We start from the raw sequence: 22944 nt of genomic DNA, 5'->3' as shown, positions 1-22944 counted from the left end.
CTTGTAACGTTTAGACTCGCTGATCCAGAAAACAGAAGATAAGCCGGTTTATTGGTTGTAAATGCAGCGGCTGCTGAACTCTTGGCTCTGAGTCCAGTGAGTGTCACTGATGGATCTCATCAAACAGAGGACGGAAACAGGAAATGGAATGGATATCATTTTGCTCAAGCCTCTTCTACGTCAGGGACTCAAGTGTTTGGTTTGGTGCTTCTTGTTTGCGGGACTCAGGAAGTTGGTTTTCAGGAAGAGGAGAACATAACTCTGTGTGAGGAGACAGGGAAGGCCTCGTGCATCTCCAGTTTTTCTCTCTGCTTCCTCAATTTGATGTTTCCATGATCACGACTAAATACTGAACACAACATGCACTGCTGGACACGTTCACACTTAGCTCAGCGATGAAGGAGATGGGTGACAGCAGAACTCGAGTGACTTCCTGTACGGATGAAGTGTGTCATTTAGGTGCCAGAGACTCATTTTAATGTTCACTATCAGTACTGTGGGCATGTGTGTGAAAGAATGAAAGCCATTTAGAATGAAAAGAAATGCATAAAGACATGATTCAAGGCTTTAAATTTGCTCTGGTTGACACTAAAACAGGGTTAGTTCACCCAAAATCATCATTTAGTGTTGAGATTTAGTTTTAGGATCAACTCTTTCAAGTGTCAAAGTGGTAGTTATTACAATATCAGTAGTTTTTGTAAATGAACAATGCATATGTTTTCTCCATGTTACCTGCACACAAATATCCCCATATATTTGTAAGCAAATGTCTGCTGGATGATGTAAAAAGCATCGTTTTGCATCATCTAGTGTACTTTTCATGCTAAAAGGCAACAGATCAAAACTGCGTTTTTGTATCAATCGCATCGACAGACGTTCAAGAGTGCATTATGGATGTTGAAGTTTCTGACAAATGAGAAAACCAAAAGAAAAGCAGTTTTCTCTAGTCATGTATTTATTAATAAACCCATCTTGCCAGCTGTGAACTCCCCCTTTAAACCTGTGAGGACCCTAGTTTAGAAACAAAACAAAACAACAAAAAAACATACCAAAATCTGTTTAAAATACATTTATTTCATACGAAGTATACTTCAAACCCATTAACATATTTATTGACATATCATTACTTAAGACTTACTGTTACAAAATTATAAATAAACTCTATTTGGAGTATTTCTTTATTGCACATTTCTTAATATTATGCCTAAAAGGTGTTTTAATATCACTATTAATAAGGATTTTATGATCTTTATATAATATCAGCCTTTAAATGCATGATATTTAAAGTGTTTCTAAAGTATACTTGCAGTAGTTTGACTTTAGCACAATCAAATATACATCAGCATGTCTTTAGTTGGACCTTCTGCACAATTAAAGTACAAAATTAGTTGTTTCAATGTAGCAGACTTTAGATATATCAGTTTAGTATAGAAAAAGTACAATTGCAGGGTATTTTTATTCAGCACATAAATATGTAAATGTATTTGTAGTATACAAAGCACAAAATAAATGTATTTTCAAATACATTTTAGTATTTAGTATTTCACTAGTTGGTGTTGGAGAAGTGGACTGAATCCAGTTCACACAGTCATGATTAGATCCAGTGTGAACAGGAGTCACTCCTGATCGGTTGTCATTTGTTAGTAATAATTCATTGTAGTTATTGTCATTTCAGACACACCATGTTAATATTTCATAACATAGAGCTCAATAGAGCTTCAGTTGTATTTCAGCTGGAATATTCCTTTAATATCAGCAGTGCTTATGCAGTAGCATACTCCGAACTTAATCATAACGCTCAGTTGGTGTTTAAAAGACAATTCATATTCAGTAATATTATTTTTGCTGCACTGACACTATCAGATGAGAACAAAACTGAATAATGACACTGTTATCTTCTGCTTTATCTGAAACTGATCTTGTTTCATAATTGATTGACTTGTTATTGAACATTGGCAGTTATTGAACTGAATATTAAAGTGTTGTTGAAAGTAAATAGACTCTCCACCTGAGCTTCAGATGGCAGTGCCGTCCATCTATGAATGAGTCCAAACAGGCTGTGTGTGTTTGATCACGTCTGTCATCAGAGCTGATGTGTTTGTTTAAGACGCTGGCACACGGTACGGACTGTAGTTTGTTGGCAGGACACGAGCATGTTTTGTTTGCTGTGCTAACAGTGCGTTTCTTCCACCTGTTGAGTTTCTTCTCATATCATCAGGAAAGCTGACGGTCACCGGTGCGTAAGGAGTCGTCACAGACTCAAACACGACTAGCGCCGCTGTTCACACGATCCTCTACGCGTGAGGTCAGAGTCACAGATGGTGTAACTGAAACCAGGGTGGTTCAGGTCGAGGGTCACTTCAGTTCAACACGGAAATAAAGACACTCACTCCTTATGTCCTCTTATTCACTTGTTTGTGTGTTTGTTTGTTCTTTCGTTCATTTTTCTGTTCTTTTTTTTCGCTCCTTTTGTTAGGTTGTATTTTCTTTTTTGTTTGTTCTTTCTTTCTTTTATTGTTTTACTCTTTCTTTCTTTTATTTCATTTTTGTTTGTTATTTCTTTTGTTTGTTCGTTGGTTATTTTGTTCTTTCGGTTCTTTATTGTTTGTTTGTTTTCTTTCGTTTGTTTTTCTTTTTTGTTCTTTCATTCATTTTTCATTGTTCTTTTTGTTTGCTCATTCTTTTGTTAGTTTATACTTTCTTTTTTGTTCATTGTTTGTTCTTTGACTTTTCTTTTGTTTGTTTGTTCTTTCTTTTATTGATTTACTATTTCTGTCTTGCTTTTATTTCATTTTTGTTTGTTATTTCTTATTTGTTTGTTCGTTATTTTGTTCTTCTGTCTGTTTGTTCTTTATTGTGTGTTCTTTCTTTGTAGTTATTGTTTTCCTTCTTTTTGTTTGTTCATTCTTTTATTAGTTTGTACTTTTAGTACTTTTGTACATTCTTTTTATTAGTTTATTAGTTTGTACTTTTTCATTTGTTTGTTCTTCCTTTGTTTGTTTTTCCCTTCTTTTGTTAGTTTGTTCTTGCTTTCTTTTTTTAATTGTTTTACTATATCTGTCTTTTGTTTTTACATTTTTGTTTTCTCTCCTTCTTCTGTACTCATATGATGTCTTATTGTGGCACATCTTCACATGTTAATATCACACAACGGTGATGCCAAACACTGGTTTTTGTCTCATTACAAAATTTAATATATTCCTTTTTTTTTCTGAAAATGCACAAGCTTTTACATATGCAGACTCAGACTCTATCATGTGGCACAGTTTTGGTGAAATGCAGAATAAATCGAACATCTGCATGAATGTCATATATGGTATTCTTTAAGGAAGTTGGTGGATGTGTGTGTGTTTCTGTTGGAGAGAGAGACGTGCTCCAGAACTCTGATCATCATGTGATCATTCTTACTTCCCATGTGAAACTGCAGCATGAAGGGCATTAATAAATGTCAGAGGGTCACAGATCTGTGACCACAGGTAGTGCAGATAACAAAACATTTAATCATGTGTAGATTGTTAGTGTATTTAAATAAAATGCAAATTCATGACACCTGGTTCATGATAAAATGTTTCATAGTTGAATTAAGGACATTTCAGTTATTTTGTACAACAATTTTGCTCTCCATTTGATGTCTGATGTAAAATCTGGCTCCTGAAGTAAAAGCAGTACATTTCATGTCACAGAAATACAATGTATGTCTTTAGTTGTGGAGTGTTAAATTAAAGGAACACTCCACTTTTTTTTGAAAATAGGCTCATTTTCCAACTCCCCTAGAGTTAAACAGTTGAGTTTTACCGTTTTCGAATCCATTCAGCCGATCTCCGGTTCTGGCGGTACCACTTTTAGCATAGCTTAGCATAGTTCATTGAATCTGATTAGACCGTTAGCATCGCACTTAAAAATGACCAAAGAGTTTAGATATTGTTCCTATTTAAAACTTGACTCTTCTGTAGTTAAATCGTGTACTAAGACCGACGGAAAATGAAAAGTTGCGATTTTCTAGGCTGATATGGCTAGGAACTATATTCTCATTCTGGCGTAATGATCAAGGAACTTTGCTGCTGTTCCATGGCTGCAGCAGTGCAATGATATTTCGCAGCGCCCGTGAGCCCCTGCTTGCACAGGGAACATGCCTTGCAACCATGGAGACGTTTGTGAGAGACGCTGCGTAATATCATTGCAATGCTGCAGCCATGGAACGGCAGCAAAGTTCCTTGATTATTACGCCGGAATGAGAGTATAGTTCCTAGCCATATCAGCCTAGAAAATCGCAACTTTTCATTTTCCGTCGGTCTTAGTACACGATTTAACTACAGAAGAGTCAAGTTTTAAATAGGAACAATATCAAAACTCTTTGGTGAGTTTTAAGCGCGATGCTAACGGTCTAATCAGATTCAATGAACTATGCTAAGCTATGCTAAAAGTTGTTCCGCCAGAACCGGAGATCGGCTGAATGGATTCGAAAACGGTAAAACTCAACTGTTTAACTCTAGGGGAGTTGGAAAATGAGCCTATTTTCAAAAAAAGTGGAGTGTTCCTTTAAAGTTTCTGTGTCACCGTGTCTGCGTATTCAGAATTGTTATTGACCCTTAGACTCTTTCTCTTTCTACTGTTTTTTCTCTCTCTGTTTCTGTTTGCATTTGTTTGTGATTAAAAAGTGAGTGTGCCAAAATCCAATAGCACAATCTGCATAATCTTAACAATAAATCACAGTAGGGTCATAAATCTCTATATAATTATTTTGAGATGGAAATTCTAAAGCTCATTTTGTATAATCAAGTGAATGAAATGCTTTACAAATAAAGAACACTTCATCCCAACTCATTTATTTTCCTGTTTTATTTGGATTTTAATGGACACTGACACATTTGATTAGATACGGTCATGTTTTATGTGCCGACTGCATTGCTGGTGTATTGATTTGCATGTAAAGCAACATTTTATAATGAGCCAGTGATTATCACATATGTAAATGCATTTAAAAGTATCTAATGGAAGTTTCATTAACTCAGTCTAATGTCTGATTGATCTGTGTTTTGTGTGTGTGTGCAGCATGGGTCGGCTCTCTCTCGATGGGCATGATCTTCTTCTGCTCTCCGATCGTCAGCGTGTTCACCGATCTGCTCGGGTGCCGGATCACGGCTGTTGGAGGGGCTGCGGTGGCGGTCGTGGGACTTTTGGCCAGTTCCTTCGTCACGTAAGTATATTATATTTCATTTTATTTTTTAAATTTGTTGCTAAGCAGTTACATTGTATTGTACTTGACATGTAACTAGTAGATGGTAAGTGACTATCCTTCATTGCCTAGTGTACTTATTGCTAGTGCTCAGCACTATAAACTGGATGAGGGCAGGGATTTTCTTCAGTTGCACTGACCCATCTGTTTTCCACATTCTACTATCCTTCCTGGATGATTTTGTTTTCAGTAGCTATGTTTATATGGACACATTTTGTTTTAATCAAAATGAAAAATTCTGAATGATGAATCCAAACATACCAGTGTTTACACGAACGCTAAATAATGTCACATATATCAAATGCTTCAAAGCAGATTTGATCTTTTATATTTTGCAAATGCATGAATATACAGAGTTTCCCATTAACCATCATCCTGCCATTGCTTCTTATCTTTGTTTTAAAAAGCAGACATAATATGTATCAATTGAGGATGAGCAAATGTTTAGCTTCTATTTATCAAGCAGTAAAAACGCCCCTTCCAGTGCACAAAAAATGCATCTGTGGAAACAAGGACTGGTGGGACAAACATTGGTTTAGGTCGAGGGTCAACTGCAGTTCAACACGGAAATAAAGACAACTTAGGGTTACTTACTCCTTATGTCCTCTTAATCACTTGTTTGTTTGTTTGTTTGTTATTCTGTTTGTTCTTTATATTGTTTGGTCTTTCATTCATTTTTCTGTTCTTTTTGTTCGCTCCTTTTGTTAGTTTGTACTTTCATTTTTGTTTGTTCTTCCTTTGTTTGTGTTCATTCTTTTTTGTTTGTTTGTTCCTTCTTTCTTTTATTGTTTTACTCTTTGTCTTTCATTTTTATTTGTTATTTCTTTTGTTTGTTTGTTCATTATTTTGTTCTTTCGGTTCTTTATTGTTTGTTTCTTTTTTGTCTTTTTTTCTTTCATTCATTTTTCTGTTCTTTTTGTTTGCTCATTCTTTTGTTAGTTTGTACTTTCTTTTGTTCATTGTTTGTTCTTTGTTTGTCCCTTCTTTTGTTTGTTTATTCTTTCTTTCTTTTATTGTTTTACTATTTCAGTCTTGCTTTTATTTCATTTTTGTTTGTTATTTCTTATTTGTTTGTTTGTTATTTTGTTTTTCTCTTTGTTCTTTATTGTTTGTTTGTGTTTTCGTTCATTTGTTTTTCTTTTTTTCTCTTCTTTTCCTCTGTGGATGAGAGTCTGAAACAAGGACTGGTGGGACAAACATTGTCCTGCAGCACTTCAAAGACACTGAGTGGAACTTTAGACTGACATGTTAGACATTGGGCACTATGTCCAACAACAACAAGAACAGCTTGTTCTGTTCGTCATACATCATTACGCCATTTCTATATCATTGCACATGTGCAGAACTTTCCAGTTTCAGTTTTCAATCCGATCCACTGTTTACATGTCCTGTTGAACAGATTAGAAAAGATTTAAACCATCCCTTATACCAGGAGTGTCCAGACTCAGTCCTGGAGGGCCACTGTCCTGCAGAGTCCAGCTCCAAAACATCTGCCTGTGAGTTTCTAGTATGCCTAGTTAGACCTTGATTAGCTGGTTCAGGTGTGTTTAATTAGGGTTGGAGCTAAACTCTACAGGACAGTGGCCCTCCAGGACTGAGTTTGGACACCCCTGTCTTATACAATCCCAATGAAATTTCAATCAGATTTGGCCAAATCATTCCGACTGACACAGCTACTTGACTTGACTTTAACCTGATACCTTGGGGTACAACAAGGCTATGTACTAGGCCCTACTTCCCTTCCCTTCCCTTCCCTTCCCTTCCCTTCCCTTCCCTTCCCTTCCCTTCCCTTCCCTTCCCTTCCCTTCCCTTCCCTTCCCTTCCCTTCCCTTCCCTTCCCTTCCCTTTCCTTCCCTTCCCTTCCCTTCCCTTCCCTTCCCTTCCCTTCCCTTCCCTCCCCTTCCCTTCCCTCCCCTCCCCTCCCCTCCCCTTCCCTTCCCATTCCCCTCCCCTCCCCTTCCAATTCCCTTCCCCTTCCATTCCCTTACGTTCCGCTACATTCCGTTATATCCCTTGACCCATTCTAAACACTTGACTCAGGTGCCTTTCTTACAATGCAGTCTTATAGTCATTCTCTGTCTGCAGGTCTCTCGGGCCATTATACTTCACCTATGGCATAGTCTTTGCATGCGGCTGCAGTTTTGCATATCAGCCGAGTCTGGTGATCCTGGGTCACTACTTCAAGCGGAGATTGGGCCTGGTGAATGGCATTGTGACGGCGGGCAGCAGCGTCTTCACCATCACGCTCCCGTATATGCTGTCAGGCCTACTGGAACGCATAGGGCTCTACCACACACTGCGTGTGCTGGCCATCTTCATGTTCATCCTCATGCTGGCAGGACTCACCTACAGACCCCTCCTTCCCAAACCCGTCAGCAGCAGCAAGTCAGGCAGCCGCTGTCCTGCGCCCAACAAGGTGTTTAACGTACACATCTGGAGGTCTCTTGGATACCGCATATGGGCCTTTGGGATCCCTGCGGCCTTGTACGGATACTTTGTGCCTTATGTTCATCTGGTAAGTGTGTTGAATTACTCTATTCTGCCTTTGACTTCATAACGTCACTAGCTGCGATTCAGAGTTGAGTTTCAGGAACGTCTTCTGTGGAATGTTATGGATAGCTCACACACGCTTTCATCATATCTCATGCTGTTTCCAATCCATATGACTTTAGCCTGGAATACACTACGCCACTTTCGTACAGGTTTTTACCTTGATTTATAGTCTGGACGGGTCAACGGTAGTTGTCACAAGAGCCAGTCTGCAGATTTGAGTTGACAGATCACATAGTGTATGATTGACACAGACTCTTATTTTTAGTTTCAGGCTCTGTTTTCACCTTGTATTAAGATGGATTTGGTCAATTAGATCACAAGTGTAAGACTCTAAATACTGGTGTAAACAAGGTGTAAAACGTTTTAAGCTTTTGTCCACTTCCAGAGGTAGTCAAAAACGCATTAGACCAGATTGCTTTCGTAGTGGAAACCCTCATGTGGTCGGATGTGTTCGAACAGCTGCTAAAGACCACCTACTTTCCGCCTACTGACCAAATGTGCAAACAATATGGGAAGCGCACAAGTCAGACGGGATTTCAACTTTGTCGGCTGAAGACTCAAGTTTGGTTTTAAAGAGGAAAAACGTACCAAGCACAATGTTCTCTCACCATTCCTGATTTCTAACACACACTCACATCATTCGCTGGTCTTGCGGCTATCAGAGCAGAAATGAAAGCGGTGTTTTCAGAATGACTTTAAAGTCTGGTAGTGTATGATAACCTAAATGTTTTTAATCTGTAACCATTTACAAAGTCAGCAATAGTATGAAGTTGGGATGTCCTGAGCCAGTCTCAAGTATCGGAATCGGGTCCAATTAAACATTACATTATTGCTATTAGCTATCCTAAAGGCCTGTACACACCGGGACGGATATCGTGTGCAATTATCGTCAACGTTTAACGCCTCGTGACTAAACAAAGGGCGCCAATGAGAGTGTGCACACCGACGCGAAAATCGCCAGATGTAAGAGTGTCATTTTTTAAAAAACGCTTCGGGTTCGCTTTTTTGGTTTGACGTGCTGCGTTAAAAACTGGCAGACCAATGAGATTTGCGCTTTTGTTCACATGCCTGAAGATGCTGAAGTTACAGTAAAACACGACTTGGTGGCGCTCATGCACAAAACGGTCTTGCCTAGCACACATTGATACCAAGTCGATGGAGAGAAAGTAAGTAGACGAGGAAGACCCCTACAAACTATCCCTTCGTCTCAATCAGCTCCCTAGCTTCCTAGGTCGTATAAATGAATGTAGCCGACTCCCTGATCAGTGCCCTGACTACTGAACTAGGGAGCTGATTGAGACGCACGATCTGCCAGTTCCTGGCCACACCAATAGATGTGTATTATTTCTGTATTTTTACTGTTACTGTATAGTTGAGAATGTCTATTTCATAAATATGTTTATTTGCACTACTGTTACTGTCATTGTGACTTATACTTTATATCTGCATTTTTATCTTCTTCAACTTTATTAATATCATAAATATGTTTATTTGCACTACCGTTAAGCACAAGCGCCATATACTGTCAGGGAGTGAATTTGCACGTTCACTCTGTGCATCACCAGTGAAAATCGCTTGGGTACGAACACAAAAAACGTCAACGAAAAACGCTGACGATAAGTGCATGCGATATTTATTCCAGTGTGTACAGGCCTTAAGCCTGATCCTTTATTTTATGTCAGCTATCACAGGTGTCGCACAATAGGTGGCAGTATACACCTTCAGTTGGGTTTGCCAACCTCCATTTAAAGGAAAAGAAGAAGCTCAAACGTTCAAGCTTCCGTATTTAGTGTATTTGATGTGCACGCTTGTAACGAATCACTCGAAAGTCATTTATTTACTCTGTATTTTTGTCTTCCGTCAGACTATCTGACATAGGGCACAATAAACTTGAACAGAACCCTAACTTTAACTGAAGCATGCAAGCTTCTTCAGAAAGCATCATAGCAGCAGTTCATATGACTTTATTCTCAGTCTAATGAATCTGCATGTGTGGGGAACAGATTGCAAAATGTCTTGTCTAATGAAGTTTGAGATGTTGACAGTGAATGAACCAAAGCTCACTGAGATGTCAGCAGAGTATCAGTGCGGTTCAGCCGTGCGCTGGACTCCTGCGTGGATGGATGTTTGTGCTGTGAGGTTTATTGAAATAAAAGGTCAATTTGATCTGAGGAGAGCGGGGTGTAGCTCTACATAAACATCAGCTCTGTTATTACAGTATCTGCAGACGTGTTTTGCGCAGGTTAAGTTGCCCTGCAGATTGTGGATGATGGGCAGCACTGAAAGGGAAAGAGCTTGTTTATCTGCGGAGAGCCGGGAAATGGTCAGTTATGTTCACCTCTTCCAGGGTGGAGGATCCCGCTGGGTTAGCGGCAGACAAACATACATCTCAGCGTGCCATTGTCATCTGACAGAGGCCGAGGAGCACACTTGAACTGTTCACGTCAAAACAAAAACATGATCCTCAGGGTTAGAGGGCACAGCGCCTCGATGGCCCCGGGTGTTGTTTTGAAGGTTCTTCAGTAAGTCCTCACAGCGATCTCTGCTTCAGCACACGTCACTGCAGATCTGGGCTCCATCAACACCTCACTGTGTTTTCTTTATATGTTTTCTGTTGACATTGACTCTTGTAGTCGTGGCAAAGTGGTTAGCATACAAGCTCTGAGGCTCTCATACGTGAGTGATTTGAGTTCAAATCTCTTCCCTTGTGACAAAGTACACTTTAGCATACTGTTAAAAAGAGCTTTGTATTGAATTTTAAATCTTATGCTATTTTAAAGGTCTCTTACAATAAATTTACATGCATCCAAGGCCCAAAAACACTTTAATTTTCTCATAATATCCGCTGCAGCATCAGCTCTTTTCTCTCAAAAGAGAAACGGTTTCTGAAACGGTTTGATCAAGGATTCGGTCTCTCTAAACCCCGCCTTTCTGAGAGCTGCTCTGCTCTGATTGGTCAGATGGCCCAGTCTGCTGTGGAAACCAAACGCTCATTAGCATACCTGAATCTCAGCTCTTGATTCACAGTGATTTGAACAGGAACGATGGTGTCAGTTTTACCGTATCAATCTCATCAAAGTGGATTTGCTTTGGCAGCAGAAAACAGCGTCTTCTCGACATGAACAACACGAACCAAACTCTTCCAGTCTCAGACACAACTATTGACGGCGGGGCAAAGAGACACTGTTCAGCCAATAAACACCATAGGCTGTCATGCAAATTACTTAAAAATGTTCAGCAGGAAGTAAAACTGGGATTATGAAATACACTTTATTTTTACTTGCGACTCATTTCAGGCAGTTCAGAATCACTTCTGTCTTTTTAGGAGACAAAAACTTGATCTGCGAAACTTTGTAGACCTTTAACATTCACAAACAGCTGTATTACTACATGAAAGATCATATCTGAAAAAGCATCATTTAAATACTTTTTCTTTTTCTCACCCTACAGCCTTCCTCTGTCTGTCTAAAATTAACATGTTTGATATACCAAACTCTTCATGTGCAACTTATCAACAAACTAAATGAAGATGCCTTGAGTCTGTGGCAGTCTATAGGGAAGTGAAATTTGGCACACAGATAGAGGACAGTCTGGACATTAACCACAGTGAGTTTGGAGTCACTATAGCGCCACCAACAGCTGAAAGTTAGAAACAAATTGTTCTGATTTCCCTCCGATTCCTTCGCTCATGCCAAGTTGAAAGCACCCTATTATGTTTTTTTTAAGCCTACTTTTTCAAACTCCTCCTTGGTCATTTGTCCAGTTTTCATTCAGATCCACCCAGTTCATCATCAGTGTAATTGGCACCACAATGGCATGACTAACTTTCATTGGCGAACACACAAAAATAAATCAGCTGCGGTGATTTCACTTGTCCTGCAGACTCCGCAGACATTTTGTTGGGACACTTTATCTTTTCTCAGCAGTGCAGTGGGTGTAGATGAGGGATCCTGAGACCTCTGGTCTTGTGATCCGCTCAAGCACTGACAGATGCTGACTGTGTCACGACGTTGCATTTCTCAACCTGCTGAGGTAAGCAGTCATGCACAGAAGATTTAAGAAATGCAAACGAGCACTTTTAGCAGTCAGAGTCCGTCCTTTATTCTTTTATGATCCTGATCCAGCAGATAACGCCCAGCAGTTCATCTGCGGTCACACATGAGCTATCATCATCATTCACATTTCAACAAGCACACTGTGAAACTCCTTGGACTTGTTTCACATCTGTGACAGATGGACTCGTAACAGATCTTTCCTGAACCACTGATGTTTTTTTCCCCTTAGAAAGACATCCTGTCAGTTTAATACACTTTTATTAACCCACTCAGTCTATTCATAATGAAAGCATCCAAATTGTAATCTAATAATATGTAAACAATATGATTTACACACTAACTCCAGCACAATCTGCTTATTTTTAAATGCTCAAGACCTGAATCTCACAGTCACACAGTGTTTTTCGCTTGACATTTGCACAAAATTGAGTGTTTCTCAGCTTTTGGACCCCCTCAGTGCTCTCTCTGACCCGCTGTCAGTCCCAGAGGTCGTTCTCACAGCAGATCGCACATACTGTGATGGGGATAACATAGGCCTACTGTTTGCAGGACTTGGTCGCAAAATGAACTCAGAGTCGAACACAGCAGATGATGTTCAGACTGCCAGGCTTTATGCTGTTGTTCTTTTTTTTAAATGAGTGAATGAGTGTGTGTGTGTGTGTGTGTGTGTGTGTGTGTGTGTGTTGCTCTGGTGGGTGGGCCGCTCCTCTCTCAGCCTTCAGATTGGTTCGTTTCTGGGGGAGGACTCAAACGCCCAGGACCCCCACACCACATCTGCCTCATGTGTTTCACATCCTCCTTTTCTGTATTAATTGTGCACCTCTGGATCTGATCTACTGTGTGTGTGTGTGTGTGTGTGTGTGTGTGTGTGTGTGTGTGTGTGTGTGTGTGTGTGTGTGTGTGTGTGTGTGTGTGTGTGTGGACTAGAGGGCGTGCAGAAGTGAATATGAATAATGGGCATTCATGATAAATGACTGGGTGTTGTGTGCTCCCTCTCCCTCTCTCTCTCTCTCTCTCTCACACACACACACACACACACACACAAGTTTGTTTAGCTATCTCCTACACTAACCCTACCCCTAAACAGAAAACTATTATATTATGCAATGTCTGCATTTTTAATAAAATTTAGGCTTGCACTTTATTTTACAGTATGTGCACTTACATGTACTTACAGGTAACTTAAGGTAAGTACATGGGTTAAGGTTGGGTTTAGGGGTAGGTTCAGAGTTAGTACCTAGTTATTACCCAGTTATTACAATTATTATCATAAGTACATAGTAAGTACATGGGGAACAGGACTGTAAAATAAAGTGCTACCAAATGTAGTATTTTTAAGCAATTTTAAATATGAGGACTCATAAAATGTCCTCATATTTCATGTTTAAATCGTAATACCAGTGTAACACCCATGTCATTATACAAATTTGTGTCCTTATAAATCACAAAAACAAGCACACACACACACACACTTGTATATGTGGTTTATGGGGACTCTCCATAGGCACTTTTATACTGTACAAACTGTACATTCTCTCCCCCTACACTACCCCTAATCCTAACCCTACCCATCACAGGAAACTGTCTGCATTATTTGAATAAAAAAAAACACAGTTTAGTATGTATTTTTTAAGCCATTTGGTTTACGAGGACACAGGAAATGTTTACGTTGTAATACCCATGTTACCCATTATACACATTTGTGTTCTCATAAACCATATATACAAGAACACACACACACACACACACATTGAGTTGCGCAGGAAGCGGGTTCAGGTGTCTGTTTGTGCTGTAACAGAACAGTCCCTTAAACAGGCCCCTTTTCCTGCCTGTTCATTCCAAGTGAATTCCTGTATGTCACACACATACACACACACACACACATACTGAGTTTCCATGTTTCATGAGGACATTCCATAGGCTTAATGATTTTTATAATATACTGTATATTTTAAATACTGTATAATATACAAACTGTATATTTTGTCCCCCTACACTAACCCTACCTTACTTTCTTTTTCCAAACACTTAATTTAGTATGATTTATAAGCTGTTTTAGGGAATACCAGGTACACACACACACACACACACACACACACACAGTTATTGCTGTAAGTCTGCTTGAGAAATACAACTTCTCCAGGAATGTTATTTCAAAATGCACCACCAACGTTTTACAACATTTTTTACACTTACAAACGATACAAGTGTGATTCTTCAAGCAGAGATGCTTCTGAAATCCTGCAAAATCAAACTTCATCTGTTCAATCATTCATCACAGGTCCAGAAATAAAGATCAGATCAAATATCAGACTGTAGAGTGTGATGATGTGCAGTCAGACAGTGACTCAGATGAATTCATTAATAGTGACGTGAATGTTCGTTGGCAGTTTTCTGCGTCCCTCCACCACCCCGACTCGCTCTCAGCTGGTTCCTATCACAGACAGGGATACGGGGGAGTACTCTGGGTTGGAGCCACATTCCGAACTTGGAGCCTCCCCTCGGACAGCACGCCACATACTGCGTTACAGATGTGTTACAGTCTTACAGTAACATCAGTCATGTCTGCGCTGTTACTCACTGTCTGTAGGAAACTTAATGGCCAAATGAATATTTTATTTAACGATTAAGCTTCTGTAATTTTAATGCAGATGTGTTCACGCTGCACATCATTGACCATTCTCTGTGTGTGTGTGTGTTCACTATCAGATGAAGCATGTAGAGGAGCGCTTTGGAGTGGAGGCTAACAAAGAGGTTCTGCTCATGTGTATCGGCATCACGTCTGGAGTGGGTCGTCTCATCTTCGGCAGAGTGGCGGACTATGTGCCCGGAGTCAACAAAATCTTCCTGCAGGTGAGAGACTGATTCAGCACAACTGTCACTGTCCGGACCTTCCCATTCGCACAAACACTCGCTCGATGCGCTGACGGTTCAGTAAGTCAGTCAGATAATGATTCACTCAGTAGCTGAATCATTTGATCATCAAATCAATTGATCTCCATATCCATTTACATATATATATCTTCCAAGGGGTTTTTTCCCTCCTAGGACTTTTTTCCCAGTGCTAGCACGCTGGGTTTTTCTCCTAGGGGGTTTTTTCCACCCCTGGAAGTCAGCCGACATTGGCTTAATGTAGCACCATCTTGTATATGTTACATATTGCCACGCTTGTTTGTACAGTTTTAACCACTTCCCTTTTTTTCTGTGCTTCTAATATGTAAAGCTGCTTTGAAACGATTACCAATTGTAAAAGCGCTAAATAAATAAATTTGACTTGACTTGACTTGACTGAATCAAACCTGTATCTGCTGAGATCTTTTGAAATGATTCATTCAGTAGAACCGGTTCATAAGAGTCATTTTCTTTCTGAATCAGACTCCACAGCTCGGGTTTGTTTTTGCATAAACATGCAATCACTGCAGTAAACATGCTTTCAAATATAAAAATACAAACAGCAATGCATTTGCTCACTGAATTTGAGAACTTTTTTCATATTTCTGACATGGTATGAGCGAACCATCATACTTTTCTAACCCTGGTTAGTGCATTAACTATCAGTTTTTAAGTTGTCCTTCCCTCTCATGGCGGCTCAAATACAGCACGTCCTGCTCGGCTCTGACCGCTGCTGTGTTCCTCCAGGTGTCTTCGTTCATGGTGATCGGCGTGATGTCCATGATGATTCCTCTGTGTCATGTGTTCGGCGGGCTGATCGCCGTGTGTCTGCTCATGGGCCTGTTCGACGGCTGCTTCATCTGCATCATGGCTCCCATCGCTTTTGAGTTGGTCGGCTCCCAAAACGTGTCGCAGGCCATCGGCTTCCTTCTGGGCATGATGTCCATCCCCATGACCGTCGGGCCGCCCATTGCAGGTAATGTGTGCCCTGAACTCTGAAGCTGCTGTGAATCGATCTAGATCAGGGGCGCCCAATCCTGTTTACAACATGACGTGAACGCACCTCAGCACACCTGTCTGTGATTCAGGAGATCTTCATTAGTTGCTTCAGGTGTTTGATCAGAGCTGAACTTCAGGAAGTTAGATCTTCAGGAGCAGGATTGGGCACGTCTGATCTAGAGAAATACAGGTGACTTGACTAAACTGAAGTGTGATCACCATCTGCCACCTGTTGGCTGGAGTAGGTACTGCATCACTGTGTCAGCTCAGGTGACACAAGACATATTTACATTTATGCATTAATAGAGACTACTGGTACAATAACTTTACAAATAAAATGCCAGTTAAACACGTTAATTAAGTGAGTTTCTTAACTTTAAAAAGTTACTTGAGGTCATTTGAGGGCAAAAATCTCTGTGTCAAAAAGCTTGGGAGAGCAGACTTAAGTTTGGTCTCATTTTAAAGAAGACCTATGACAGATAATTGTTGAAGTGAAAATGGTTAAAAAAGTGAAACAAAAAAGTTATAGAGGTTTAAGTTTATGATTTATGAGCAATTTAAAATATAAATATAAATATATATATTATAAAACATGTTGAAATAAAACATTTATTACACACATACAAACCACACTCTGACATCCACGCCAACACAATTATAGCTGCATAATTTATTCAGTGCTCAACAAAATGCAGAAGCAGAAAACAGGAAAAAAGTATTTGCTTTATAGGCCAAACTTGAGAAAATGGCGCCATCTGGTAAAAAATATTAAAGCTTTTTTAATTTTGAAGCCTTACCAACAGAATGAAAGCCTGTATCAAAGACTGCATCATGTTGTAGTTAAAAGGCCCTTGATTTAAATGTGCAGTTTTAATGTGTTTCAAAGAGGACATTTTTGTCCTGAATGTAACTATTTTGTCACTAGTGTGGAATTGATTTATTAAAGGAAACGAGGATGAAATTAAAATTCCAATAAAAATACATACGTCAATTTATGCAGTTAGCATTAATTCAAGGACATTTTTGACACTTTTTCAATTTTGTTTTTTATCACTTTCCCTGAGGATGTGCAAGGTTTAAACACACACACACACATTAAAAAAAAGAAAAAAAAAAAAAGAATTCTGTGTATGTTTTGGACTTAGACATTTAACTACAACTCTTCCTTTTTTCATTATACAAGTGTGTCATTATCTACAAATGTATAAAACTGATCTGAGATCAGGTAAAAATCATATATATATATATGGTGATGGATGCTTGAAGCTTCGACTCCTTTACAAATCTTTTGTTTTGAATCAGTGGTTCTACCAAACTGCCAAAGTCACGTGATTTCAGTTAGAGGCTTCTATATGTCAAAACTGTTTCAAACTGTTTCGAAATGTCAGTGGTTCACCACTAAGGGGCGATGATCTCTGTGAACACATCAACCAGTGTCTGTGCATGATTTTTACCTGATCTCAGATCAGTTTTATACATTTGTAGATACTGACACACTTGTATAATAAAAAGGAAGTGTTGTAGTTAAAAGTCTCTGGGCTTAATGTTTTTAGATGATTTAATAGATTACATTTTAAATAAATCATTTGCAGTTGGTTTGAAAAAGGAGTTTTTATGCATGTTTTGGATGAGTTTTCATTGCATTTAAACTGTTTTGACCAGCAGGGGTCATCTTGAATTAGTGAATCATTCTGCAAAGTAATGGGCTATATGTACGGAGCGTTCTGTGGAACTTCCGCATTAATATTAGCCAGCTTGAAAACTTCCGGTGAGATGTCATTTGCTGGTGTGTTGAGCATCAGTAGTGTAATACTTAGTTTATAATCAGATTATAGTCACTTAAATAGTCAGGCATAGCATTAATTTAGTTATTCAAACATAAGACAGCATAAAAATATAAATAAATAAAGACGTACCTTATTGTTCCTCCTCGGCTAAATTTAATTCGACCATCAGTTTTCACACTTTTATGTGAAAAAAAGCTTCAAAAATTAAATATTTATTGTACACTTTAGTTAGATTCATTGAATAAAATGTGAGTTTTCACAAGTGTGCTGAAATCATTAGTGCTGCACTGACTGACAGCTGCTGTGATTATGAAGGGAGCGCGGTGATCGCTTTCTGTGTCATTCATTCACAAGAAAAGTTATTGTTTTTCATGAGATTTTGTGAGGATTTCATACTTCACATTGACAAAATGTATTTTTAAACCTAGTTATTTTATAATGTTTAATATTTAGTCAAAAACTAAGTTAAAAACGAGGAAATGGCTGATACACGTGCAAATAAATGCTACTTTGCCGCCACCTGCTGGTTAACGTGGTAATTATTGTCTTTTTTATTTTTTAATAGTTTTAATTTAATTTTTTTTTTATTTTGTTTTTTATCAAATGTTGAATTTTCTACATTTTTAAACGCTCGGTTTTACAAACGGGGACAATCTCAGAAGGATGAACAAATAATGTTTGTGGTCGTCACATTGAAAATAACATTTGAAGTGCTGGGGAAAAATGTTTGTGCGTGTCTAATTACAGACACAGCGTTTTTAAATGGTCCCAATAGCTTTGTCTTTATTGCAATCAATAAAACTGCTTTATTGGCAAATTAGGTAAATGTGATGACTGCATTAAAATATGAATTAAAAAGTCAACCATTGATGGTTTTGTGTCGATGTACAGCGAGCAGGGTTGGGCAAAAATACATCAAAATGTATTTTAAAATAAAATACCAAATACCTTAATTTTAAGTGTATCAAAATAAACTACAAAATACAGCAGCCACAACATGTATCAAAAAACTACTGTATTTTTGTATTTTAAAAATACTAAAAAATACTTTTACAAGGGAGCTTGATATTTCTTCGCAAACCTTCCATCAATTGGCCAATTTGATCGATCCCTACACCATTACACTGACTCAGATGATTAAGTAAACAATGTTTGATAGCACCAGCTTTTTTTCTGCCCGAGTCATGCAATAAATCTGACATATAGCCACAGAGATTGGCAAACCATTGAAGTGTCGAAACAGACATAATGAAGCCTCGCTGACTGAAATCACATGACGAAGCGTGTTTCGAAAGCCCCTATCAGTAGTGGCAACCACAACTGCCAATTTTTAGTCTTAATTTCACTGATTTTAAAACGTGCAACAGAACACAGATGTCTCAAAGCGCCTTTTCAAAAGCTGAACTGGTTTCACTCAGACACTCATGTGCTCAAATGGCCAATGATTTCATCGAGCTGACCTTGTCGTCTGTCTGTGATTCTGTACCCAGGGTTCCTGAGAGACCGTCTGGGCGACTATAACGTGGCGTTTTACCTGGCTGGCATTCCTCCGCTCATCGGCGGGGCCGTGCTGTGTGTGATCCCGTGGGTGGAGGCCCGGAGGAAGAGGAAAGAGGCCGAAGCCGCGGCCGAAACCACAGAGAAGATGCTGGAGCACAAGATCGGCGCACAGGACGACAAGGACGCCAAGACCGAAGACCCTGAATCTGTCATCTGAGGAACCTGTGGGTCATTCACTGCACAGAGACTGACAGACGTGTGTGTGAGCGAGTGTGTGTTCAGAGGGTTCATGTGATTTTATATCCCTGCAGGAACTGCCATCAAACAGGGCTTCTACGTGAATGTGATTCTTGAGCTATGCATCTTTCAGAAAGTTTCCTATAATATTTTTGTACTGAACTTTTAGGGTTTAAAAGGGAAATGGTGTAACATGAACAATCATTCATGAAGAAGGGAAGCCCTGAAACCTTCATCCTGAGAGGAGATTCATAGGATCTAATCTAATATAATCTAGCTTGTTTTACATCAGACTATAATATTAATGATATCGTTTTAAATGGGAAAGTCAGCCATATGTATTCATTTCTTCCTGTTCTGGAAAGATTTGAAGGATGTTTTTGCAGATGAGCGCTTTATAAGAGATGCCATGAGTTATATGCAATTATCTAAGATATATTTCTAATAACATTGAGGAAACTTTGATGTGAAGTGCAGATAGAAATGATCATACAAGCAAAGTGAGTCTGTTAAAGTGCCTTGTTTTGGTCTGATGAAGGTGTCGAAGCGTCCCAGCGTTCTCCTTGAGCGAAGAGTGTTTTATGGCATCTGTGTTTGATCATTTACATGTGCATATATAAGCATATTAGTATTGAAATGAACTGGGATTGTTTTCTATGCAGTGAAGCTGAAATGTTTTTTTTTTTTTTATCAGTGCTATAAAATCTGTAGTGTCCATTGGTTAGATTGAGCCAAACTGCCATTTTGATCTCAGAGTTTTCCACATTTACTGCCATCGAGGCCTTGACTGAAAAATGAAGCACGTATGCAGAATCATTTTATCGCTTTTGAGTATGAATGTCCTCTGATTCCTAGTCACAGACGTGACACATATGGCAGCGTGTTTCCTCAGGACAGTCGTCAGATGATCAGATGATCAGTCCGTTGATCCATAGGAGTATTAATCTGGTCATGTGATCTACCTCAATTGACATCAGTCTTCAAATGTTTCTCTGAGGATCATAAACTCAGCTTCACCAAATGCTTGTGTAACTTCTCACGTATCCCATGTTTCTTTTGTATTTTTATGAGTATTATTACTTGTGTTTCACAAATGAATTGCAACATCCTTTATTAGTGCCTTGACAATATGATTATTGGACAGATGAACAGGTTCCAATGCATTTCATTAATTTCAGTAGAAAACAAAATTAGTATTTCACAGGGCAAAGCTTGATCTTTTCTGACACTCAGTAGCGATAGGCGTCTCTTAACTTCAGTGGTTTATTCAATTCTCTTTGGTTTGAAAACATTTCCATGTTTTTGGGGAAAATGATCTCTTTTTTTACTTTTTGTACATGGTCTTTTTTTGTATATATTTTTTTAATTTATACTGTTCATGTAAATCATTGTTGCACACCAAACCAGAAAAGGCTCTGCTTCATGTAACCTCATATTTTGTAGTATAAATATGGACTGGTTTTGATGAGAGCTGCAGTGATTTACTCAGGGTAATACTACATGTAAAATAACTTGTAAAGTTTCTCCAGGCCTCAGCTAAACACCAAATATACTGACTACAGTTCTTGAAAACCATCTATTTGTGATTGTAACATTTAAAAAAATACATTTACTGAATAAATACCAAAGGAAATATGGTTGCACTTTATTTTATAGTATGTGCACTTACAGTGTTATTGTAATGACTACACCGAGTTCATAGTATCTACATGACTGAACAGGACTGTAAAATAAAGTGCTACCAAAAATAGTTTTTAAAAAAACTTTTAGTCTTATGAAAACATTTCTCTGTGTATAATCTCAATGCAGATGGTTGAATATATATGTTATGATTCTACAGTTTCATTTTAGTCACCTTGATCTGATAACTTGCATGATTTTATCTTGTCATATTTTGTTGTATGTACAGCAACTTGGTATAAATAAATACGACAATAAAGAAAACATTTATTAATTTTATTAATGAACTGTTTGTATTGTTAGTAAAGGTTTTCAGAAAATTACTTTTCAGATAATCATTTTTTTCTTTTAATAAAGGGGTGGTTGTTCATGATTTCACTTTTTTAACTTTAGTTAGTGTGTAATGTTGCTGTTTGAGCATAAACAAGTTACGACGTTCAAAGTTCAATGCTAAGGGAAATATTTTCTTTTACAGAAATCACTTTTTAAGGACTACAACAAACGGCTGGTAGGGACTACAATGAGCTTCTTCCATCACTAAAATTTACATAAACCCCCATGTTTTTGCTCACACCCAAATAGAGCTTAGATTCTCTGCCCGAGCCCGGACTCGACCCGGCCTGCCAGCGTCCTCGGCCGGGTCAGGTCGGGCCCTTGATAAAGCATGTCACGTGTCATGCGCAGCGTCTCGTCCACTCGCACTCGCAGTCTCTTTCAGATCCATTTACGATTCAATTATTTCTGAATAAACAAACAACACAGTTTACATGCTTCTTCCTTGTCGTATTATTCATTAAGATAATAATTAATACATGCACGCACAATTATGAACTTGATAAATGTTACAGATATGTTTTACTATGCACAAACAAATGCTTTTCAACTTACATGTGCAAAATTCAGAATTAAATGAATGTGCTGCAATTTGTACAAAAAAAGAGAGTCTGTAGTAGCCTATGTGTTTTAGCCATTAAATGAGCACATTTAGTTTCAAGTTTAAGTTTTGTTTTGAAGAAAGATTTTCTTTAAGGTGAATTTCATTTAGTATAAATTGTATCTTAATTTTAATACATTTTTCATCAACCAATTGCCTGGATTTAATACATAAAAAGCAATATAGCAGACAATATAATAATGACATGGAGGCGCCGGCGCGCCGCGGTCACTTAGACCATTTGAAACTCGTAACACACGCTGTCACCGAATTTACAAATGCACATCTTGCTTGTTGCTCACACACATATTATGTTGAAATAACAATATGTTGAAGTAACATTATTAATAATAATTAATCTTTAAGAATATTTGATTGAATGCTGAATGTTGTGCTTGTTCAATTTAATAAAATTAAAACTTTAATTATGATAATTAAAATAATTGAATATTTAATATTGAGTGGACAATTTTTGCTCATTTATTAATAGTATTTATATAATATATATATATATATATAACTGCGCAGCTCCCCCCGTAGCCTAAATGATCTAGCACAGCAGCACCTGCGTTAAAAAAAAATCTGGCGCCGCCCCTGGTTATAATAAAATGGTCGGGTTTAAATCGGGCTCGGGCTCATAATTACAGTGAACGTGTTGGCCCGGGCTCGGGTAGGGTCGGGCTTGATTTGTTGGGCCTGATCTAAGCTCTACACCCAAAAGCTATAATAAATGATCTGTGGGGTATTTTGAGCTGAAACTTCACAGACACATTCTGGAGACACCAGAGACTTATATTACATCTTGTGAAAGGAGCATTATATGTCTGCTTTAATGGCGTCTCAAATTAGCGAGTCACATTAGGAGTCAGAGTAAGGGAATTTCTGTATATAAAAACCTTGTATTGCTTGCAGTATAGACCTTATTTTCCAGAGAAACATGCGCGCCGCCATCTTTAGAATATTGTATTTGAACTTCCGTTTTCGCGGAAGCCCTGTATATTTCTATGGCATCGCTGTTGAAGAATAATTAGCTGGTGAAGTGGATTTACGTGTTGTAGAGTTAACAAAAGT

At 38.5% G+C, this 22944-nt stretch overlaps 1 protein-coding gene across 1 annotated transcript in view; it reads left to right on the top strand.

Moving 5' to 3' along the window:
• Positions 1-21535, top strand: part of slc16a10 (solute carrier family 16 member 10) — a 37021-nt gene extending 15486 nt beyond the window's left edge. Inside the window, exons 2-6 of the mRNA XM_067384899.1 lie at positions 5053-5197; positions 7322-7751; positions 14554-14697; positions 15484-15712; positions 19013-21535. Coding sequence (XP_067241000.1) covers positions 5053-5197; positions 7322-7751; positions 14554-14697; positions 15484-15712; positions 19013-19239 — 1175 coding nt within the window. The 3' untranslated portion in view covers positions 19240-21535. The remainder of the gene's footprint in view (positions 1-5052; positions 5198-7321; positions 7752-14553; positions 14698-15483; positions 15713-19012) is intronic.
• The last annotated feature ends 1409 nt before the right edge of the window (positions 21536-22944 follow it).

Source organism: Chanodichthys erythropterus, chromosome 4 (assembly GCF_024489055.1).
Source record: "Chanodichthys erythropterus isolate Z2021 chromosome 4, ASM2448905v1, whole genome shotgun sequence".
Taxonomy (NCBI): domain Eukaryota; kingdom Metazoa; phylum Chordata; class Actinopteri; order Cypriniformes; family Xenocyprididae; genus Chanodichthys; species Chanodichthys erythropterus.
Note: the sequence above shows the minus strand (reverse complement) of the source record. Positions and strands in the feature narration are given on the sequence as shown.